The sequence below is a fragment of the Chironomus tepperi genome, unplaced genomic scaffold, assembly GCF_022539635.2.
Source record: "Chironomus tepperi strain 1889 unplaced genomic scaffold, CSIRO-AGI_Ctep_v1 contig_408, whole genome shotgun sequence".
Lineage (NCBI taxonomy): Eukaryota > Metazoa > Arthropoda > Insecta > Diptera > Chironomidae > Chironomus > Chironomus tepperi.
The window spans coordinates 428,578-452,106 of NW_027226530.1; the positions used below are offsets into that span (position 1 = coordinate 428,578).

At 31.7% G+C, this 23,529-nt stretch overlaps 2 protein-coding genes across 3 annotated transcripts; one reads left to right on the plus strand and one right to left on the minus strand.

Moving 5' to 3' along the window:
* Nucleotides 1-55: 55 nt before the first annotated feature.
* On the plus strand, nucleotides 56-11,431 carry LOC139096866 (uncharacterized). The gene is made up of 21 exons (XM_070648622.1): nucleotides 56-177; nucleotides 1,489-1,843; nucleotides 1,960-2,070; nucleotides 2,130-2,235; nucleotides 2,331-2,398; nucleotides 2,476-2,556; nucleotides 2,622-2,639; nucleotides 2,703-2,720; nucleotides 2,785-2,856; nucleotides 2,915-2,962; nucleotides 3,020-3,169; nucleotides 3,229-3,324; nucleotides 3,382-3,432; nucleotides 9,034-9,162; nucleotides 9,221-9,303; nucleotides 9,376-9,479; nucleotides 9,535-9,783; nucleotides 9,840-10,167; nucleotides 10,224-10,320; nucleotides 10,540-10,739; nucleotides 10,842-11,431. The coding sequence occupies exons 2-21, from the start codon at nucleotides 1,516-1,518 to the stop codon at nucleotides 11,199-11,201; spliced, it is 2,697 nt and encodes an 898-aa protein (XP_070504723.1). The 5' UTR covers nucleotides 56-177; nucleotides 1,489-1,515; the 3' UTR covers nucleotides 11,202-11,431.
* A 56-nt stretch (nucleotides 11,432-11,487) lies between these two features.
* Hr78 (Hormone-receptor-like in 78) lies at nucleotides 11,488-16,347 on the minus strand. 2 transcript variants are annotated; one of them, XM_070648641.1, is made up of 4 exons: nucleotides 16,154-16,347; nucleotides 14,239-14,381; nucleotides 13,589-13,750; nucleotides 11,488-13,389 (listed from the first exon to the last, which is right to left on the minus strand). In XM_070648641.1, the coding sequence occupies exons 2-4, from the start codon at nucleotides 14,375-14,377 to the stop codon at nucleotides 12,128-12,130; spliced, it is 1,563 nt and encodes a 520-aa protein (XP_070504742.1). In that variant the 5' UTR covers nucleotides 14,378-14,381; nucleotides 16,154-16,347; the 3' UTR covers nucleotides 11,488-12,127. The 2 variants fall into 2 exon arrangements, with proteins under 2 accessions (XP_070504742.1, XP_070504741.1); XM_070648640.1 differs by having other exon boundaries at nucleotides 11,490-13,389; nucleotides 13,583-13,750; nucleotides 16,154-16,345.
* Between the last annotated feature and the right edge of the window lie 7,182 nt (nucleotides 16,348-23,529).

Sequence of the window (23,529 nt, forward strand, 5' to 3'; positions counted from 1 at the left end):
GAGAAAAATTTGAATTAAAATGAGGAAAAATATGAAAATTTCTCGTCAGTTTTAATCGGAATTTTGAATTGTTCAGTCATGGAAAATGCACAAAAGTTGAAAATTTAACATTTTTCAAGTGGAAAATTGATTGAAAATTGATAAAAAAAACTTTTAATTCAAAAAATTAAATAAAAAGTGAGAAATAAGTTAAATTATTTAAATTAAAGTAATTATTAATTTAGGGATAATTTCTAAAAATAGTCAAAAAAGTGAAATAAAATTCCAGTTGCAAATTAGACCAAGCAATTAACAGGGTTCAATTAAGGAATTCTGACACGAAAAATCCTTAAATTATTTACAGAAATTTTCAAATTTCTTGAAAATCTTCAAATAAATCCTTAAAATTTGTACAAATTTTCACAAAATTTAAAGATTTCTAGTAAATCTCCCAGCAAGACCCCCCATCCACATCACCACAACACTCATAAAATTATAAAAATAAATTCCACTCATAATCATCGATTAAGTCAGTTTATTTACTTATGCATCTGCAAAAGATCACTTGATCATTAGAATTTATGCCAGATGGCATAAATTTCATTCACAAGAATCTTCACTTCCTCAAGAGAACATGCTTGACATAGAAAATAATAATTAAAAAAATTTAAATCACTTGATGGAAGTTTTTTATTTCAAAATTAATAAATTTTTTAATGTATGTTTGTATTTTAAAGTGTAGATTGGCTTTTGATCTTTGTGAGATGCTAATGTAATGTGATGTTTGAGGATGGTTGAATATTTTGCGATGCATATGACAATTAGAGGGATTTTGCAATGAAGAGATATTCAGGAAAATGTACTGAATTCAAATTCAAATCACATGGTTGTTATTTAGTGGAGAATTCTACTTTTTGAACCACCCCGTACCCCTCTACATATTCACATATTAAAGCTCCTTCAATAGCACATGCCGGTTAATCGATCAAAAAATTTGGCATTGCTCCGGTGTGATACAGGATTTGGTCTAAATACTTAAGGTTCTTCCTAAGTTTTATCTATTTTAATTCTTAAGACAAATCTGGCCCCAAGTCAGAGTCAATCTGGTTTATGTCATATTTTCGACCAATCAGCCGATTTGTGCAATTCGGGATCTAAACTACTTACACATAATTAAAAGCCGGCTTTTCTGGTTAGCTACTAAGCTATTAACGATAGATTTACGATGTTTATTATGAAAATAAAACACAAGTGATTATAACAGATGATTGATATTAAAACGATGTGCTAATTACTCACTGATTGATTTATACGATTGAGTTGATTAAGTTTCGAAACTGTAATAAGCACTTGAGCTAACTTTATTGAATTTTTAAGTATAATTATGCTTTTTGGCAGATGCTTTTATTTAAAATGTGATGTATCCAGATGATTTCTCAATTGCAACATGAATTTTCACACAAAAAAATTAATACTTTCCCAATTTTATTAAATTTAAACTAATTCAAGGTGCCTAACAGCTCACTCAAACCAAAAATGTCACCACCACCAACAAAATCTCCAAAACCAAAGCCTCAACTCCCCCAGAAAGAATCAGCAGTTCCTCAAAAACGATCATCCTGCTGCGATTTCTTAATTCTCTCAATATCATTTCTGTTTACAATTTTTGTCGCGTGCCTTATTCTCATTTATGTTCACACTTATCAGCAACAGAGTCAAATAGAAATTGAGAAATTAATTGAGAGATCAATCGATGAGAAAATTTTGAATTTAAAGAGAAATCCGCAATTTTATGAAAGAAAAAGAGACGATTTTAGTGAGAATATAAGACCGAAGAGAACAATTGTAGAATTTCGGCCGGTTGGTAAGTTAAAAATGGGAATTAGGTTGGCAGGGCTCCATCGGAGGTGCGTTTTTGGACTAGTGGAGTCCAGACTGCCAACTGTCCTTTATTGTCTTTACTGATTTACTTTTTAATAGGTAACGATGAGCCACAAGTGGAGTTTTTCGATCCACGATTGCGTTCTGAATTGGAGAAAAATGATACATTAATAATGAAGAAAAATAATTGGAAAGGAGCAGCACCAAAAGGTAGAAATCATAAAATTGAATTTAAGAACCTGAATGTTGATTAAAGTTTAATATTATAGGTGATAATTGGGTATGGTTGACATCATATTCCAGAATTCCATTCCAAGCGATTGATGGATTTTGTAAGAGAACTCAAGAATATTGTCCACCTGGAAAGACTGGAGAGTAAGTTACAGTGTTCAATTCATTTACAGTTTAATATTTTTGAGAGTTTCCTTGTAAAATTCGTCAATTGAATACACTTAATAATCAACTTCCAGAAAAGGGCAGACCGGACAAAAAGGATCAAAAGGAGATGTAGGTCCGATTGGGCCAATGGGTTATAAGGGTTAGTTGGAATTTTAGAGTAATATTGATTGACGCAGATCTTGACGTTATTTCATGATCTTAATTACTATTTAATAGGCGATACGGGGTTAACTGGTCCGAGAGGTCCAAGAGGAATCAAAGGAATACAAGGGCTTGCAGGACGTGATGGTAAAGATGGTAAGTAAATTAATTTTTAATGCTGCTTTAAAAACTCATTAAATAACATATTGCTAATATTTCAGGAGCAAATGGGGAAATTGGTAAGTATTAAAAAATTTAATAAATTTTCTCATTAATGACTAATAAATTCTTTTTGATTCAAGGCCTTGACGGAACACCAGGTTTGTAGAGAATTTGTATTAAATAAAAATAGATTCTTACAAAAATTTACAAAATTTCTTTTAGGTCGCGCTGGACAAGATGGAACTCCAGGGGTAAATGGAACGAATGGAAAAGATGGAATACCTGGAAGAGATGGTAATATTAGGTACAAATCATATCTTTAAATTAAATCCGTTTCTGATTTCTATTGCAGGAAAAGAGGGAATTCAAGGACCACCAGGACTTAAGGGCGATCGAGGAGGTTTGATCATCGCTTAAGTCAATAAATCTTTATTAAAATTCAATATTTATTCTATAGAAAAGGGTCTTCCTGGACCGAGAGGTCCACGTGGTGACAAAGGCAAAGATGGAACTCATGGTATACCTGGAACATGCATGCACGGATGTGTCAATCTTAATGGATCTGCAACTGATACCAAATTGTATTACTTACCTGCCCATATACCAAGTAAGTGATTAAATTGAATATCAATTAATAATCTCCCTTAACTGAAAATTGAATTTCAGCTTCCGGACAGTCTGAAATGAGGAAACCGATCGTAATTAGAGAAGGAGATAACTTAAGATTGAGATGCTCAGCAACTGGATATCCTGAGCCTAAGAGTAAGTTTTTCAGATGCAGCATAGTTTTATTGTTATCATGATTGTTCTCAATTTTAGTTCAATGGAAGCGAGAGGATGGACAGACAATAAACTTTGGTGAATGGGAAGGTAGACTTAATGCTAAATATTTGAAATTATTCATCAATTTTATTTTTTTTTTTTTTTTTCCTTTTATTTCATTTTATTGTATGTAGCCATAGGCTGTATTACAATATTTCTTAAATTTGATATGCAACATATTGTGGTTTTTTCGTTAATTTAATTCATTAGCATCATAATATTCTTCAAAGAAGCATTCTTTTACTCGAGATTTAAACAGGTTAATAGAGTATGTGTTCTTAATTGTCTGGTTTAGTGAGTTATACAGAATAAGAGCTCTTATGAAGAATGTCATACTGCCTAGTTGTGTGTTGGACGTTGGAATTACAAAGTTTCCTCTAGCTCTTGTTCTATGGCTGTGTCTCTGATTTGCTGTGATGAGTGTGACATTGCACTTGAGCATGTTCGATATAATTTTAAAAATATTAATACTCATGTTAATTTGACATAGAGCGCTAACAGGAAGGATTCTAATGCTGTATATTTCTGACTTCGAACAATACCATTCCTTTCTCAACAATATTCTTAGGCATTTTCGCTGTGTGACTTCCAACGACTTTAAATTAGACTTTGACGTTGCCGACCATACATTGCACATGTATGTGAGTCTAGACTGCACATGAGCGTAATATAAATCTAATGCCGTCTTATCAGAAATGAATCTCCTTGCTCTTTTGACCGCGTAGGAAAACGAAATGATTTTTTCTTTAATTGTTTGGATGTGCTCATGGAACGACAATGATTCATCCAGGGTTAGACCTAATAACTGAATGCTTTCCACACGCTCTAGTTTTTTTCCACAAAACTGGATATTCATTGCCGTTTCGGTGAAATTTTCGAATTTCTTTCTGTTGTGAAACATCATATACTTTGACTTCTCAATATTAGGTGCTAAACGATTCACTTTCAGCCAATCTGTTATGAGATCCAAGTCATGTTCTACGCAGTATTTTAATTCGGTTGGATTTTCAGCAATGTTGATCAATGATATGTCGTCGGCGTATAACACCAGCTTGCCAGTGGTGCCAATATTGAAAATATCGTTTATATAGATATTGAAGAAGGGGTTAGATAAAATTCCACCTTGTGGTGTGCCTGAGCTAGTCTTTCTGAAGGAACTTATGACTTCATTGATTTTCACCGCCTGTTGTCTGTTTTCGATGTACGATATCAATAGATTAAGGAAGAATTTGTCAAACTGTAATTTTCTAAGCTTATAAACTAGAATTTCATGGCTTATCGAGTCAAATGCTTTCGACAGATCGATGCAGGTCAGTGAGACTGCCTTTCGATTGTCGAGAGCATTGTAGACATCGTGTAGGATGTGTATGACAGTTATTTCCGTGTTCGAGTTCTTGACGAACCCAAATTGGTTAGAGTTAATGATTTTATTTGATTCAAGGTGATCCTGTAACCGTCGATGAATGGCATATTCGAAAACTTTACCTAATATTGGGTTAACTGAGATGGGGCGGTAGTTATTCTTAATTTTCTTGTCGCCTGTTTTGAAAATCGGCGTTATTATTCCAATTTTTAAGGCGTCAGGAAATACACCAGTGAAAAGATATCTATTTATCAATTTGGTCATATTGCTTATGAGTGCTTTTGCATGAAATTTTATGAAATTGTTAGTCATACCATATAAGTCTGCTGCAGTAGATGGTTTTAAATTATTAATGATCAAGCTTATTTCGTCCTCTGTTACTGGTGGACATGTAAAGTTCTGGCTAATTTCATATGAAAGATTATGTCTTGTACCTGCTGTGCTTTGAGTGGCAGACCTAACTGAGTCGAGTGGATTATTGTTAGCAATATTGATAAAGAAATTATTGAAGTAGTCTGCAATCGCTTTTGGATTCGTAACTGATATGCCATTCTCCGACAAGATTGAGCAAGATGGAGCATAGTGATTTGATTTATTATACAGGATTGAATTAATGTTGAGCCAAGTTTTCCTTGGGTCATTAAGGTTTTCTGTGAATATCCTATCATAGTATGCTTTTTTGGAATTTTTAATTGTCTTGTTTACTAGATTTCTATAGTACTTGAATCGACTCTTCAACTCATTACAATGTGGGTATCTCGCTACCAAATTTATAAATCTGTTCCTTATCTCAATTAATTCACGAGTCTTCTTGTCTACATATGGTTTGATACATTTCAGGTGCTTTTTAGTCTTAGATGTATTATTAGCAATGACCTTTCGGATTTCTGTGGTTAGATCTTCAAACGATTCGCACTGTATATTTTCTAAACTTTTTGAATTGTGAATTTTAATGTTATTGACGCGCTTTAGCTGAATTATCTTCGAGTTTTCATGTTTTGATGATTGTCTTTGTATTCTCAGAAAAATATTCTTGTGGTCAGCAATATTATCAAAGTAGAACATATCATGCGTTAGACTATCTTCATAGAAATGAAGGTCAGTAAAAATATGATCGATGCAAGTGCTAGTGTTAAATCTATAATTAATGCGAGTAGGATATTCTATCGAAGTTGAGTTAAGGAACACTAAGCCATTTGAATTAACGATATCTTTGTAATCTGTAACGAGTGGAGACGTTCTATCAAAGATATTAATATTAAAATCTCCAAAAAAGTAAATTTTCCTATATGTGTTTAACAAAATATCAAGCTTGTTTAGGAAGAGTCTTCCATCTTGGTCCAACTGATTGCTGGGTTGCCTATATGCCAAACCGAAGTGTATATTTAGATTAAGTAATGATATTATGATAAAATTATTGTTGTTAATTGACTCTTCATAAGCCAGATTTGCAGTGTCAAAATCGTTTAGCACAAATATTGTGGCTCCACCTCCAGTCGAGTTCTGTCTGGTGGAGTGTATCGCGTTGTAATTTGTTAGATTAAAGAATTGTGTTTCTGATGGCTTAATCCATGTCTCCACGATTAAAATAATATGAATTTTCATGTTTATGGTATCTATAAAGTATTGTAAGTCACTCAGCGAGTTTCTGAGGGATTGAGCGTTCACGTAGAGACAATTAAGATTATTCGAGGATTTTGTGCTACTCGGAAGACCATTATGATGCTTTACAATAGGTAATATTTCAAAATTATTGTAACTGTCCATATAATTTTTTTTTTTTTTTATATATATATATTTCGATAAACTATCCAAGATGAGAATGCTGTTAAATTGTATTAGCTTTTATAATTCTTTAAGATTATAGTGGAAGTAAAAATTTGATTTCGAGAGTTCCATCCTAGTTTACACCAAAGAAACAGGGTTATTCAGAATGTTATCGAGTGTCTAAAATTATCCAATCAATTATTTGTAGTGAAAGAAGAGAGGAAAGAGAAAAGAGAAACGAATCCTTCAAAATGGTTATGCAGTAGAACATACATTTAACGTTTTCACGTTCTTGCTGTATGGGTGACGTAATGAACATTAATAAAGTTTTTTGGATATTAACTTCATGGCAGTTTTCTCGTTTAACTTCTTAAATCACATGTCGTCTGACCATTGCAAAGTTCCCTTTAGGCATCATGGATTCGTCATCTGACCTGATGAAGTCTAAAGTCGTATGTCATTTGCCGCGTATGTACTAGGATAGCGAGGATTTTAACTGACTTGACACTAGCGATGCTTCCACATCACGATGTTCATACCATGCTCAGACGAGCAGGTGTCAAGTATATGAAGGATTAGCGTAGTTTCGTGCCAACTTTCTAATCTTCACTTGAGACCTTGTTACAAACATTTCTCAAACCATAGAACTTCACGATTCCGTCTAAGACCTAATGAAGTGCGATGACGTGTCAAGTTTCGCGATAATGCCATTTTTGTAGATAAAGTTCATGTTTAGTTTAACATTTAATTCTGACATTGCTATTTCGATACTATTAATTCAAAAATACGCGATGGAGACAAAAATTTTTGATAATTTTTTTGATTTGGATGTACTGTGAGTGAATATGAGAGGACACTTATTTTATAACATTCGTAAAAAATTGAAATGCACAAAGAAAATGGTCAATTTAAGTTTTATCACACTGGTGGTAAATCCAATGATCATGATGAAGAGAATTAGAGACTAAAAGATGACTGAACATCTTGTAACGTCTCACAAGGGTTTGAATTTTGCTTATCATTTGTCTTTGGCGTTAAAAGTGTGTTAACGGTTTTCATGAAATCGAATTTGGTGCGTTTTTCTTTAGCACAAGTACTAAAGAAGAATAAAATAATAATTTTTTGTTTACATTTTGCCATAATTTTTTTTTCTGATACTTAATTATTTGAATTACGCGATTGAGGATTAAACTGCGGGAAGGATAAAGCATTATAAATTATTTGAAAAAGAGAATAACTGTTGATGGAGCTCTCGCAATCGATACTTTCTTGGGAAATTGTGATTAAGGTATTTAGTTGAAGTTTAAGTTTATTGATGTGATCTATAATTTTTGTGCAGAATAACTCACTGATTACATTTTAGGTACATTGATGCTGTTAGATCTCAACACTTCCTTCAAATGATCGACGTCGTTTAGTTGAATAGGATCCTGATTCTTAATTCTGATGTTTATGCTGCCGTTTGAAATCCAGACACCTTCAATCAAATCGTTCTTTTTCCTTGCACTTCGTGCTAGATTAAATATATCTCTGTTGGTGCTGGTCATAGGTGTGCGGAATTCGATGATGTTAGTTCTGTGTATATCAGATTCCTGAAGAGTGAATATATTCTCATTTATTATCGGCACAAATTTTTTGTTCACGTCTTGATGTTTTGTTTTTATGAATTGCAGGAACTTCTTCTTATCGTTTATCGATTTAAAGTGAAGATGAGCGCTTTTTGACTTAAATTTGTCATTGGATGATATGTTGTGAGTCATGATCGTTTCCTTGAAGATGTTGTTGGACCACTTGTTCATTTCATCAATGAATTTATCTTCGTTCATAGTCGTAGCAATGTTTATCATTGTTAGTTGTTTCTCGAGTAATTTTTGATTTAGCATATTTATTTGGTGCTCGTGGCTATTCACTTTGCGTTTATTACCTGAGTATTCCTCTTCAAGACACATTACTTCTGCTCTAACATCGACGATATCATTTTTCACTTGCTTCATGTCATTGATCAGTGTCTCGAGTTTACTGTCGAATTTTTCTGACAGCTCATCAATTTTTTGGCTCATTGCCGTCATGTAATTTCTCATCTCCTCCATGAAGTCTTTAATTTCCGGCTCGGTTTGTGGCATTTCTTGGCACTGTTTTTTGGATTCTATCTCGTTCTGTTCTGGTGAGGTATCTGAATGCTTTCTGACGCTTGCTTTAGGAGTTTGATTTTTTGTGAAGAATAGAGTTTGTTTGTTTTCTCTGTGCGGAGATCCAGGCATCTCAGGACAACAACCAACGATATTTATGGGTTAATCGGCAAACAATTATTCTTTTTCACTATTATTGGATTATATCACAGAGTTTTTACCCGCTTCCAACTTTAAGCAATTAGTGATAACACTGGATATTCTTGGACAATTGATTGACTTTTATTATTTATCGGATCATAGTTAAAAAAACAAAAAAATATATTCTTGCGTGTTACTTTTACTGTTGCTGTGCGATTAATCCTTTTTAAAAGTATCCTTATTTGACAGCCAACATTGTGGAAACAAATGTTATGAATTTTACAAAAGTCAATCGAGTGCATATGGGAGTCTACGTCTGTACAGCCGACAATGCCGTTTCTCCACCTGCAGTTTATAAGTTTACAGTTGAAGTTCAGTGTAAGTATAATACAGAAATATTCAATCGTATTGAATATATTGATTTAACATTTTTTAGTCAAACCACTTGTCCGCATCAAGCACAAATCTGAGCAATATATCAAAGCTGAACCTGGAAAATCGGTTAGCTTAACTTGTGAGGTAAGTTCTGAATAATCATAGGATATACCAGTAGATTTTGTGATTTCAATATTCCTTTTTGATCCTTAACAGTCTGAAGCTTACCCAGAACCAGTAATGTATTGGCAACGATCTGATGATTTGACAATTGAAAATGAGAGGAATCGTTATCATGTGGAACAGAAATCAATTGACACGTAATTTGACACATGATTAAACTCAAACAAATCTTATTGATACTTAATATTCCAGCTACAAATTCAATACAACTCTCACAATCTCTCGGATCACTCAAGACGACTTCAACAAAGAGATTCGATGCGTTAGCAAAAATAAACTTGGAATTGCCAAAATTTCATTCTTCCTTGTGACTCAAGCTCAAATTAAGAACTACAAAGATGGCGATTCACCACTGGAAAGTGGCGAGATTCCTCCACCTAAAGAAAGTTATGAATCTTTGTGTCCTGAACAGCGTCCTTGTGATGAATGTCCGACACTAAAGTTAGTAAATTCTGAAATTACATGGAGAAAACTTTACTCAATTTTGACTTTTTCAGAGATCTGAAATGCATCGACTCAACCCTGCTTGATATCATTGACAAGGAAGCATTTGCAACTCCGACTGGTAACAGAACGTATGAAGATCTTGGAAATAGAACTCAAGATTGTGAACTTAGTATGGTCGGCAAGCCAGTATTCTTTAGTCATTTAGATATTACATATGGTGCTTGGTTGAAGGATCCAATAGCTGTGGAAAATGTGACAGTTGAGAAAATTTGGCAAACGAATGAAAATGATCCAAGAAATTTGTATGAATATAAAACAAAGTATGAATATGTGAAAAAGATTAAGCCTAAAAAGTATCCACTGCCTTGTATTTTTAAGGTGAGTATGAAAGTAACCAGATATTTTGGATACATGCTGATTATTTATTTTTGCAGGGAAATGCTCATGTAATCTACAACAATCATTTCTACTATTACTGTCAAACTAATGAGTCTATCATCAAGTATGAATTGAAAACCGAGAAAGCAGTCAGTAAGTATCTGCTTAAAAAACATGATTGACTAAGACAAGAACATGCTTGGGGGTCTTTGTATCTCGATAAACCCTTAGATTTCCTGAGACTTTACCCAAAAAGTGCCCTTTTGGCTCCCAAACCTTGACCTCTGAATGCATTCTTGGATTATAACCTATTAACCTTTCAAATTGTCTTAATGTCCTTTATTACACATCTCTTTATTACTCATCTTACAGAGGAAAAGAAGCTTGAGGACCTAAATTCATCTCATTTACTGTACTCAACTCAGTTCAATGTAGTGGACTTTAGCATCGATGACAATGGAATATGGATCATTCACAGTTCACCAAACTCAAACTACACAATTGTGTCGAAACTTAATGTTACAACTTTGGAGATTCAGAACAGCTTCAATATTAGTGTTTATCATGATAAGGTGAGGATCAGCGCATGACAGCACATACTCATTGAATCCTAGTTAATAGTACTGTGGATATTTCGCAATCCATTACTAATTCAAATCTAATCCTTAATTTAGCTTGGCGAAATGTTCATCGTCTGTGGCATTCTCTATGGAGTTGACAGCACAACTGAAACAAATACCAAAATTCGATTTGCTTTCGATATTTACAAAAACAAGAGAATTGACATCGAAATTCCATTTTCAAATCCCTTTTCAAGTACAAGTACCATTGGATATAATTACAATTTGAGAGAACTTTACACATGGAGTAATGGAAATCAATTGATATATCCAGTAAAGATTAATGCACTTGGTACTAATTATACGGCTGAGGAGAGTGTTCCTGTGCTTTTAGAGCGTGGTGTTGGATATTCTGTGTTGAAGGCTAAGAGAAAGCCGAAGGTGGAAGCGACGACAACACCAAAACCTACATGATGATTTTTTATGTATTTTTGAGATTTTTTGATGTTTTATGGAGTTTAATTTTGATGTTTGTAATTTTGGTGTTAATGGCAACTCAAAAGCAGAAGGGCTTACTCAGGGCCCCTGCTGAAGCTCGTTGCATCGTCTAATTGATAATTGAAATTAATTATAAATTTAAAAAATGAGAATTTTTACAATGAATTTTAATAAAATATTTTTTTTTATTATTTTTTTCTCAAAAATCTATTTTGTTACTAATACTTTACAATATAATAATTTTTTGATAATAGTTAATCATTTTTTAAATGTTTTCATATTTATTTGTTTATATTCTTATTCCAGTCTATGGTTTTTGATTTTTTTAGAAGGTTTTATTTGCAATTTTATGTTAACATTCTGTTCTATTAACAGTCTTTTAGCCTTTCATACGATTTTGTCTAATAGAATTTATTTCAATTAAATTGAATTTAATCCAGGTTTAGATACTTTTGTAAATATCGTTTAAATTTGGCTTTCTTTCCAATTTTCTTGATTTAAACGATAATGTCTAACTTTTGATTTTTAAGTAAATTACAAAATTATTGTTAATTCTTCTATGAATTGGAAGTGGGCTGTTTTTATCCCCAAATTCTGTCTATTAATATAAAATTACTAAACAAATATTTTAAATGAACATTTAATTGAACTTAGGTCAAAACTTATTCAATATTCTTTTGCTAGTTTTTTAAACTTAATCTTGAATTTTTAATAATTAGTTCATAATTTTTGAAATTGAATACTTATTAATTGTTAGAAAATAATTTTCAACACATAAAAATGGAGGAAACAAATGGTTTTCAGCATTGGTGCAGCTAGGAGAGAAGGATTTGGATTAAAACAGACCAAACTAAACAATTATCGAACTTTTGAGGCACCAAGCATCACTTAAGTCTCGGAACTTAATTCTTATCATCCCCACCATCACTATAACTGTTGTAATACCTCTGTTCATCTCCATTTATGGACGGTGAATTCTCATCAGCTTCATAGTCCTTTTCATGCTTTACACCTTGTTCTCCAGTACCTGAATTATTCAGATTCAAAATATATGGAATTACATTGTCAATTTTAATAAAGTCGACAAGGATGTTGAAGAAGAGTTTTTCGATAATTTTCTCATTGAAGGAAGGCAGCATAGCCATAGTCTGATAGATTGAAATGATTCGAAAATCATTTTTATGTTTATGATAATTTTGAAGACTTTCGATGATTCTATCTTCATGATTTTTAAGCTTTATTTCAGTCATGTAAATTCGATTAGAGTTAAAATACGATAGAAGTCGAATGTGTGCAAATTCAACAGCATCAAGTTCCAATCCAGCAACATTATCAATAAACTTATTCAGCATAACAATATTATTCAACATTTTCTTAACTTTTCGTCCTTTAATTGTCGCTTTTCCTTCATTTTTCTGATTCTGTTCGCTCAAAATCAATAATGACTTGACATAATTAACTAATGTGGACACGATCATTGACTTGAGATGACCTTGTTGTGGTGCCGAGCTGACTTGCGCAATTCCAATGACTAAAAGTTCAATCCAACAATTTTTTAACATTTCACATTGAATTTCTGAGTTGAAATATTGAAAAACTTGAAGATCGCGTAGCCACTCGATGGTCTTAAACAGCACACGACTTCCAATTTCGCATACAAAGTGCATTTTTGGTAATAAATTTGGAATTTGAATTTTAAATTGCACGACATTCTCATCTTGGAGGGAATTAATGAAAGGATCGGTCAGTGGTTCATCATAATTTCCATTATATGAATCATATGTTGAGGACGCTAAGGATGTCTCGACCATTTGGATCAAGTCTAGAGTATCATTGAGTAATTTCTGTTCTAATACTGTCTCATAAAGTTCTGATGATCCATTCTTAAATTTATTTTCCGTTGGCTCGGGTGTGAATGCTGGTTCCTCAATTTTTGTCGTTGTTGGAGCTTCCTTGGTCGGTGATGGGGGTAAATTGAACTGAGAAGCGCCAGCAGCATGCATTAAAAGTGGATTAAGTTGAAATAAATTCAAATAATTCAATGAATTTGGATGTGAATCTCTTTTGTTACGAGATTTTAAGTCACTGCCATTCTCTTGTGATTGTTGAGCTTTCATAACGTCATTCTTTTTATCCACAATTGGCTTCCGTTCATGTTGAACAGCTACGAAAATTGAAAAAAAGAATTATTAATCATAAAAATTCAATTAAATTTCCATTGAAAATCTTCAAATGGAAATCCAACAGTAAAATCAATTAAAAATCTCTTTGTAAAATTAACGGTTTTTAAACTTTTTAAAATACAAAAGCTTTTTTCATTCAAATTTCAAAAATCCGTTAATATTAAAGAGCCTTACAATCACTTCTCATTCCGCATGCAAGGCATTTCTGAAGGCGGCAATACTGGCAACGATTACGGTGATGCTTTGTGACTTCACAATTCATGGAACCGCGACATTGATAACCAAGTTGTTTGCGAATTGAACGCTTGAAGAATCCTTTACAGCCTTCGCAGCTTATTGCACCTGGAAAGAGATTGAAATGGTTTTGTTAGTTATTTTTCAGATTTATGATAGAAATTGGAAATTGGCAGACGGAAATTAGCAATACAACAAACTTCAGACGTCGTCTGAGAACGGTAATAAATCAGAATTGACTTGTATGTCCGGCAATTTAAATAAGTAAGATAGAAATTGGGATTTGAAGTCATTGGATATCGATTGCTTAATACGATAAGGGTATACGGAAAACATAGGATGAGTAAGATAGTAGGATAGGATAGCATGAATTTTAGGTAATTTTGATCAAATTTTGGATGATTTTTAAAAAATTCAACTGAAATCTGTCCTAAGTTTGACTTAAATTCTGCATAAATCTGATAAAATTCGGCCAAAATTCTTATTTCTTATGAGCAGAATTATCAGAAATTGCGAGTTCGGACTACAAAAGTCCACAAAAAGTCATTTCAACTGAAGTCTGAACTTAAGAGTATAAATAAAGAATGAACACTCACCATAATGTCTCCCAGATGCACGATCGCCACATACGAGACAAAATTCAATATTTCCCGTACTTGGCATATTTATTTCTTGTTTATTCTGTGCTTGCAGTAACTCTGTTTTAATTTGTGGTAGGTCAAGTGATGAATCCATATTTCTGTTAAATTAAGGATTTAGAAAAATTTAATTAAATTTTAAAATTTGATATAAAATTATTCACGTAAGGAGCAATGATGGGATGAGAGGGTAGGAGCCAAACCCTCAGTTAAGGTGGGTCTTGAATTTTTGTTCGATAAAATCTCCAAATTAAAGAATTTTTTCATCAATCATCAAAGTGTCTCGTGGCTCAGAAAAGTTTGATCAACACTGATTTATCAGAACAGTTATCAAATTATAAAAAATCACAGAAAATCCATCAAACGTGCCATAAATTAAATTAAAATTATCTAGTTCACCTTAAAACTCAATCATTTTGATCTTCATGATTATCTTTTTTGCCTAATTCAAAATGTCACAAAAAAAAAAAATAAACTCAAATTCACACCACGCGATGTTATCGAAATCAAAGTCACTTGTCGATTGCCTAACATTTAACTGAATAAGCTCATTCATCTTAAATTTATTTTGTTAAAGCAAACAGTTATAGATTTATGTATCGAGGAATGGTGAAGAAGAAGTGGTAAAAAAGTAAAGTTATTCTGCACACAAATACAAATGCACGAGATGAGTTGTGATGCTTAGATGAAAAAAGAATGGAAGTAAAGAAGTTAGTGCGGAAAAAGAGAGGAATTTAGATTTGAAGATGCAGTTTCAAGCTTGACTTTTAAATGTAACACGAGTAAAGAAGGCATGGGTGAGTTTGTTGCGGTTAAGGCGCATTTTGAATTGTTTTTTGTGTTTTGCAAATGTTTTGTTATTTTATCTAACTGATGTTATTTTTATATAGAATTGAACATATTGACAAATATTTTTTATGACCTCAAAAATGTTTTTTCCTTACAACATCGATAAAAACCTTATTTTTCTAGATCAGCGGTAGACGACCTTTTTTTCTCACATGGCACACTAATATTCATTAGTTTCCTATTGATATAGATTAAATACAAATCTAAGGTCTTCAAATTTAATGTTGAGATGGTATGGATGATCAAAAAATTCTTGGAAAGGGGCTGTTGATTAGGATTTCCTTAAATCTCGACAAACTTTACAAGACGATTACAAGAAGATTGCAAATGAACACTTTGAAAGCTCGGGTTCTACAAATCTCAAGATTGAGACTAGGAAAATTAAGTTTGCCGGGCGGAAGTTTGCAATAGTTTCTGCTTTAAGTACAATCTGAGGCAGGTCATGAATCACACAACTGCTGCATGCAGCAAGCAAAGTTAGTATCCAAATTATTCCAAAAATAAGATGACATTTAAAAACAGAAGATCGTTCATAAGGCAGACACCAAGACATATTTTCAATCTTACAATTATTTTCTCAATTTATCGTAAATTCAAGTTCAGTTTGACTAGAACAGAACAAATCTAGTAGACGAAAAGCACGAAGCATAGAAAAAAAGAGAGAGAAAAAAACAGTTAGAATTCTTTGAACTTGCATGAATCGTTCCGTTCTCATTGTGGTTAGCAGTAGATCGTGAAGAGTGAGACAACAAATGTGTAAGTGAGCAAGTGAAAGGTTGATGCACCTGATGATATGAAATCGACACACAAATGACAATAAGAGAGAAATATGAACATCGGAGACAATTTGCATAAGCGTGATTTATGGAACAGGTTTTTATTTGTGATACGCTTAAGTTGATCAGCACACAGAAAAGTGCTCAACACAGTCAAAGGTTTTAAAGGTCAAAATATCTTTAATGTCATGTGCACTTTAATGTTGAAAATTGATGACATTTTTAATAGATTTTTAGCTGAATCTTACCTTAAAATTCCTAATTTTCCTCTTAATTTGACTTTGTCGCTCAATATTGATTGAAAATATTTATTTTATTCCATTTATCTACACAATTTTATCAATTTTATGATTTTTATGACTTTTATTTTGAACTTTATCACAAATTTAAATTTCTCAAAAACTCTTTTCACTTATGATTCTTTCAAAATTTATTTTGACTAATTTAATATACAAAACTTATTAAAAAATACACAAAAAATTATTTCAAAAAAATTTCTTCTTTTACTTTCAATTTGACATTTTACGACTTATCCGAAGTCAGTGAGGTTGTTAGTTTGTTTTGTATTTTTTGTTTGGAATTGTAAAGTTATTGGATTTAGATTTAAGCTGCCAAAGTTTAATGATCGTTGAGCTTAAATTATTTAATACATTATTTTCTAAAATTTTGAATTTTTTTACAATTTTAGTATTTTTGGCATTTATTTAAAATTCATAAATTTTTAATACGATTTTTTAAAATTTTAAAAAATTTAGAAATTCAATTTTAATCTCAAGATTAATGCTAAATCAGGATATTAAAGCTTTGATCACCAAAAGTGAGCTTTTGCATTCAAATATTAAATAACCGTTGCTGTATTTGATTCCAATATTAATTGTAACTTCAGTCCTTAAAAAGCTTATTAAAGCAACAATCTGAAAAACTTATCTCATTCGGATCTAGTTACAATCTCATCTCATCTAGTCTGTACCAAACCCCCACAAGCCATTGTCAATATTTATTAATATTTACCTAAAAATATTATACACAGTCATTAGCACGTGCAAGAGCCACAACAAAATTCAATTAAATCTTAATTTAACGACATTGATTAATTGATATTAATAGAAGTCTACAATATCTATAAATATAAATGATCCATTACAATATTTGCATATGTACATAAAAATTTGTTTAGGATTTAATCGATTTTATATCCTTTATATCCTCAAGTAATTAAAAATTGAAAGTATTTATATGATTTATATATTTATTTAAAGTTTCATTAATTTAAATTATATGCATGCATTGCGTATGTTAACTACAAAATCTGGAACCTAGACAGAAGGGAGTTCTGAAGGTGACTGGCCTGATATCAGATTTTGGATCGATTTACCGATTTGTGCTATTTGCTAACGTCTCTATCAACAGATTCCTTCTAAAGAAATTCTGGAGAAGTCGAATCCTAACAATCACGCATATGCTCAATGAATATCTTATGGTACCTAGTGAGCATGTTCATTGGTGCCGTAAGGAGCTCATTGAGTAACTATCGAGCATATGGTACTCAATTTGCTTGTATCCTCAGCAAAATGATTCAATTGAGGTAGACTATATCTAGAAAAATGAGAAATTTATTCATAATTTCATTGATCTTCGCTAAATTTTCTAGAATTTTTGCTAAATCTAACCAAGATAACACCGGATATTACATCTTCAAACATAACTTCCTCATTAATCTCCTCATAAATCATAAAAATATCTCAATTGACCACAGTTCTTAATTCACTCAATAATTTTTAATTAAATTTCTCATCGTTATAAGCAATCTTCACACTAACAGCAATAACCGAAGCAATATGCTCTAGATAATCTGCAATAAAAGACACCTCCACATGCAATTCACACAAAAAAAATATTCCTCAAGATATCAAAATGTGATTAAAGGAAATTAAATCATCTCAAAATAATAATCTTAAGAAATCAGTGTTATTGGTCGCATTCATGTAGGATTCGTCTTTATGCCTTTCGGGCTATCTTTTGCAGATGAAATTGTTTCGACCGAAATCTCGAATTACTGTGGGATGGCTGTTTTGCTTTATTTACTTAGATTAAGATTAAATGAATTTGGAAAATGTGAAAAATTGTGAAAATAATAAACAACTTGCATTGGAACTTTACTTATACTTTGAAGTTGTTTTTCCCAAAATGTTCTGTATTTTTCTTGTTCCTTCGGGGTCCACTCACTTATTACGTAATCAACTTTTTGACATCCCCCACCTCTTCTGGTTCATTATTTTAAACATGTAGAATATCAACTTAGTGAGCTTGCTCATTAGTACCGTAAGATGCTCACTGAGCATATACTTGAATGTTATATCAACATACTGAATTGTTGCTAAGAGCAGCAATTTATCAATAAAAATCGAACTTCCAAAAATCAATTTTAATTATTATTTAAAACAAATTTCTCAAAAATACACCTGCATTTAGCAACCTTTAATTAATTTACTGTGAATGAAATCCAATTTTTTTTATCCTTTTTTCCCTTCAGTTCCTTCTGTTATAACAAAGTGAAAATTAATGTACATAAAAAAAAATTTCCCACGCCATTTAGAAATTATTGTTCTTCATAATTCAATTAAAAGTGGTTCAATAAAAGCTAGAAAAGATTGAAGAAGGTAAAATAGGAAGGAAACAGGGAAGAGAAAGGAAAAAATTATCGATGGTCAATTGGAACTGAAAGAGTTAAAAATAGATTTAAAAAGGTTTAATGACGCAAATGATGAATGGAAAATTTATTTTAAAATTTTTTTGGAATAGCAATTAAAAAAGATGGAATCTAAAATTAGTTATTAAGAAATAGGATGTAATAGGAGAGACGGGAGTTGAAAATATGTTGACTTTTCAGGATATCCCACGCATATCTACGCATATAATGAGTTTTAAGTTTGCTCACTTATTGAATTGGAATTTTTAAGAACAAAGGATCATAAGATTGCAAGTGGTTCGGATCCCACTATAAACTGTTGGTCCAAAGGATGTGGTACAACAGATTTAAAATCGCAGTGTCCCAGCTCATAAGGCTGTGCTCATCAAGTATTATATATCAATAAATTCTCAAATTTTCAAATTAAAGTGTTTCCTGAAAGGCACACGGACTAAAAAATTGACAATAGTGCCAATAGGCTGGCATGAATCTTGCTTCAAGTCAGAATGAGTCAAATCTGGCGTCACGTTAGATCTACATTTTCCTGAGTACATCAGAGTTCCTTGAAGTTTGAGAGTTCGAACTCCAAAGATCCCAAAAATTCGCTTCCTCATTTGAGTCCTGTCAAGTCTAGTAGACACTATTTTTCGAATTTATTATGATTTCTAAAAATATCAAACACAATTAACATCAATTCAGAACACGTGTCACGATTAAATGTCAACAATTAAAAATTATGATTGTCAACAAGTCAACAACTCGGAAGCACACGGCATGAAAAATTAAAAATCTAGTCATATGTCACTGTGACTCTAGCCTGGAGTCAGATTTTATCGAATCCGGTCTCAAGTCAGAATTATATCAGCATATTGCCTCTCCTAAATCGTGTGCTTTCCACGCAAGATTTTCAATTTTAAATAACCGAAAGTTGCCATGCACGTGTACAATACAGTATGGAAATTAGATCAGTCGAGAATTGTAGAACTGATAAAAATCAACAAACAATTGAGAAAATTTAATCGAATTGAATGCTAAGCATGAATTGCCGGCGCTTTCGGCGAAAAAATCCCACAATGAATTTTATTTCTCAATCTTTTGACTCCTCGGCATTTTCAGCTTGGATTCTGTTGACATTTGAAGATTTTTTTCTGTTGTTTTTAAAGCGAATTTTTTGTAATTCAATTTTGGATTTGAGATTTTTTTTTAAAGAGCTTGAAAATCCAATTTAATTTTATCAACATTGAGATTGCAATTTATTTGATACAAAAATAAAGAAGATGAATTTTTGTTTCCAATTTTTTGGAATTTTGTGATTTGGATCTGATAAAATATTAATAAATTATGAAGCTATGCAGAATTAATTTTGTTTCTTCATTCTATCTGGCTTCCTATGTGTACATAAGGGGGTGTTTAAGGTTCCCTTTTAGACATAATTATTCAATTAGCTAAGGTTCTTCAGGATAAAATACCAAATCTTATTTAAACTTTTGTGCTTTATTCAGAATAATTCCAAACAGTCCCCCAACCCCAGGGTCCCCTTCAAAAATTATGTTGCTAACTTCCTGATACTAGGCGACTTCAAAAATGCTGAAAATTTGTAAGATTTAAGAATAATTTAAAGAATTCTGAAAAGAAATGTAAATTTTCAAGTAATAAAATTCAACAATTTTTCTTTTTCATACTGATTGAGGCATTTATTTTACATATACGTAAATATTTTATACAAATATATAACTTTTGTTTGTTCATTTTTTGTTTAATTTTTTAATTCATTGTTTTTCACATCATCGTCATTTTTTTCTATTTTTTCCCTCCTTCATCATCGTTTTTCGGCTTGACTTTTCATGAGTTTTGTCAAATTATTTTTTTTTTTCAAGCTTTTCGCTTTTTAGAGTTTTTACAAAAATTTAAATAAATTTTGAAATTTTCAAGTACAAAATGTCTTTTAAATTATTTTTATTAACTTTAAATTTCAAAATAGAATTTTTGAATTTCAAAATAGAATTTTTAAATTTTAAAATAGAATTTTTTAATTTTAAAAAGTCATTTTAATAAAGCTATTTTAAAAATTAATTATAAACTTAAAAGAGATCATTTTAAATTTTTATTAAACATAAATTTAACGTTTTTTTGTCAATTTTTTTAATTAAAAATAATGTTAAATTTTATGATATTTGTTCAGATTTTTCACTAAAATTACTAAAATTTTAACTAAATTTTTAACAATCTTTTCTTATATTTTGTACAAAATTTAGTGCCATTTTTCAAAATTAATTCAAATTTAAATGTTTTCACATTTCAATAAATTTAATAAAAATTCAAAAATAGTTTTAAATATTTTCATGCAATTTTAATATCAATTCTTGCAATATCGATGATAAACCCGTTCATATCCCATCCAACTCCTAAAAATGTAACAAAAAAAAAACTTCATTTTTTCCTACAGTAAAGCAACATAACGTGTCATGTCACTTAACTCCTACACACAGTGTCACCTCCCAACTGTATCATCAACATTATGTATCAGTCAGGTGAATAGAGTAAATATACACATGAACAAAAAAAGGATGCGCCATTTGTTTATTTGACAATCAACATTATTTACCATTAGGAGCACGTCAAGTGTGAGCAGCGGAATTGAATCGTACATCGTGTGGATGTTCATGTTTGTTTATACTTATATTATTACATATTATTTTTATGTTTTTTTTTTAAGAATGAATAAGAGAGCAATGTCCCGTGCGGCATACAATGATTAGTATTGTCATGTTAGCTTTGTGGCATTTGCTGGTGTGGATGGCGGTAATTATATGGATTCTATGAATGAATTTTGTCTATTTTAGGTTGTGGCTTTAAGCTCATATGGAATTGATATCAATAGAATATGAAAAACAGCTGAAAATTGAGCATCGCTTAATAATTCTGTTCTGAAATGGCTCTTCATGATTCAGCTGACCAGAAGAGTATTCGGAATCATTAAGTGGATATCCTTATTGATTAAAATGATCTAACGTGACCAAAAATGACCAAAAATGATCTAGTGATCAAAACTGATCAAGAAATGATCAAAAAATGATGAAAATACGACATTTCAATTCCAAATCCTTTATTGCCGCCCTCAGAAAGTATCTAGTCCAATATCCAGCACAACCTTGATTTCAAAATCAACCAAAAATGTAAAATAAATCGCATTTATTATCAATGTAGTCACAATCATCATTTTCTATGAAATACACAAAAATAACATGCACAAGCATTGAGTTTAATTTTAAATTTTTTCATATTTCAGTGAGTTTTATGCTACATATGATAAAAGTAATGAAGACGTACACACAATATTTTTTTTTTGTTTTTGGAATATCCACGTGTAGAGTTTGACAAAACTTTTTTGTGCTTTTTCGCTCGACAGGAAGGATTTTTTTACTGTAAATAATGGCATCATAGGGGGAAGGGGAGAGGGGATGTTCACTTATTAGGTCACTTAAATGAAGGTGTTGATTTACTCGATTTTAAGTGAAGTCAAGTCGAATTTTCATAAAAATCCAAGCTATGGTTTGATCTTTTACAACATTCTATACCCGACCTGACTCCAACCCCAACCCCTTCTCTCACTCTACCTCCAAACAATTGACAATAGCAACCGAACGACCCTAAAGTGTCCTTTATTGTCAATAATGATAAAAATTTATCTCAAAATTGATGAAAATATCTTCTTGACCTTCAATGTTGTTATTATTTTATTTGCTTCTGTTTTTGTTTACACCTTCAATTCTTTTTTTGTGTCTTCTTCCCAAGCTGCTTTGTTACACTTGATTGAAGTTGAAGGTGAAAAATTTGTTTGTTTACAATTATTCGGATGCATAACTTTTATTGAAAGTGGGCGCTGGATGGAAGAAAAGTTAGCATTTTTGGTTTTATTTCCAGAAGAAGTATATTAAGATGAATAAGGGGGCTTTGCTAAAGGGCATGTGTACATGTTACGTTCAGGAACGGAGGAGACGCAGTTCAAAGGCTAGAAATTTCGAGAATTTTATCGTTGTTTTTTGAGAAAAGTTAGAAATTTTGGAATTTAATTAGAAGATTACGAAAGGTCTCGTGAACAGTCAAGGAATTGTTGGAAATAAACTGTTGATATCCAACGCCTTAGTAATTGCAAGTGACTAGCTTCAGTAACCGACCATCTGAGGAGGTATGGATTCCAATTGATCTGCATGATCAGTTCTAATACAAATATTCACCATTATTTCAGCATCATCATTTAAACCAGTGCTTCTTAAACTATGATTCACGGTACTCTAGTGTAACCGCTAGGACACTGCCCAGTCATCTTGTTGATGACCAGACATGAAGGTGTCCTGACTTGCCATTGAAATATTTCATGACTCTCAATTTGAATGATGTCTTAAGTCGAAAATCCCAAAGGTTATTTACTCATCAAATTCATGTCCCATCCATTCATAATATTTTCGTCTTCTTTGAGCTATGAGAAAATTGCAAAAAAAAGTGAAAGAAGGAAGGAAAATTTTCGACATATTTTTTTATCGGAGCCTCAATGGAATCTCTTTTTTTTCTTCGCTGTTGTTTGTGTCGTTACTCAAATAATTAGTAAATGGGGCTATTTACTTTCTTTACGATCTGTTTTTGATGTTCATTCATGAAATTCTTTCTTATTTTTTTTGCTTGCTTGCTTTCTTGCATAATTTACGGTCAATTGACTGATGATTCTTTGACGAGAGAACTTTTTGTTGCCTTTACTCTTCTCGGAGTCTGTTGCTATTGACTTTGATACTTTTCATGATTGCTTAGCAACTTTTTTTTCTTTTCAAATTTATTCATTAATTATCTCATATTTTTTTACTCCATTTTGGCATCATATCCTATACATATTTGAAGGTTATGTTCCGTTAAGATGTTGAAAATTTTCCGAACTTTTTT

Bases quoted from the DNA above. Each gene is read 5' to 3' on its own strand.
- LOC139096866 (XM_070648622.1), top strand. From the start codon at position 1,516: ATGTCACCACCACCAACAAAATCTCCAAAACCAAAGCCTCAACTCCCC. The intron at 9,784-9,839 runs GTTAGTAAATTC...TGACTTTTTCAG, and splicing joins GATGAATGTCCGACACTAAA to AGATCTGAAATGCATCGACT. The intron at 10,321-10,539 runs GTAAGTATCTGC...CTCATCTTACAG, and splicing joins GAAAACCGAGAAAGCAGTCA to AGGAAAAGAAGCTTGAGGAC.
- Hr78 (XM_070648640.1), bottom strand. From the start codon at position 14,377: ATGGATTCATCACTTGACCTACCACAAATTAAAACAGAGTTACTGCAA. The intron at 13,751-14,238 runs GTGAGTGTTCAT...ATCTCTTTCCAG, and splicing joins TGCATCTGGGAGACATTATG to GTGCAATAAGCTGCGAAGGC. The intron at 13,390-13,582 runs GTAAGGCTCTTT...CAATTTTCGTAG, and splicing joins ATGCGGAATGAGAAGTGATT to CTGTTCAACATGAACGGAAG.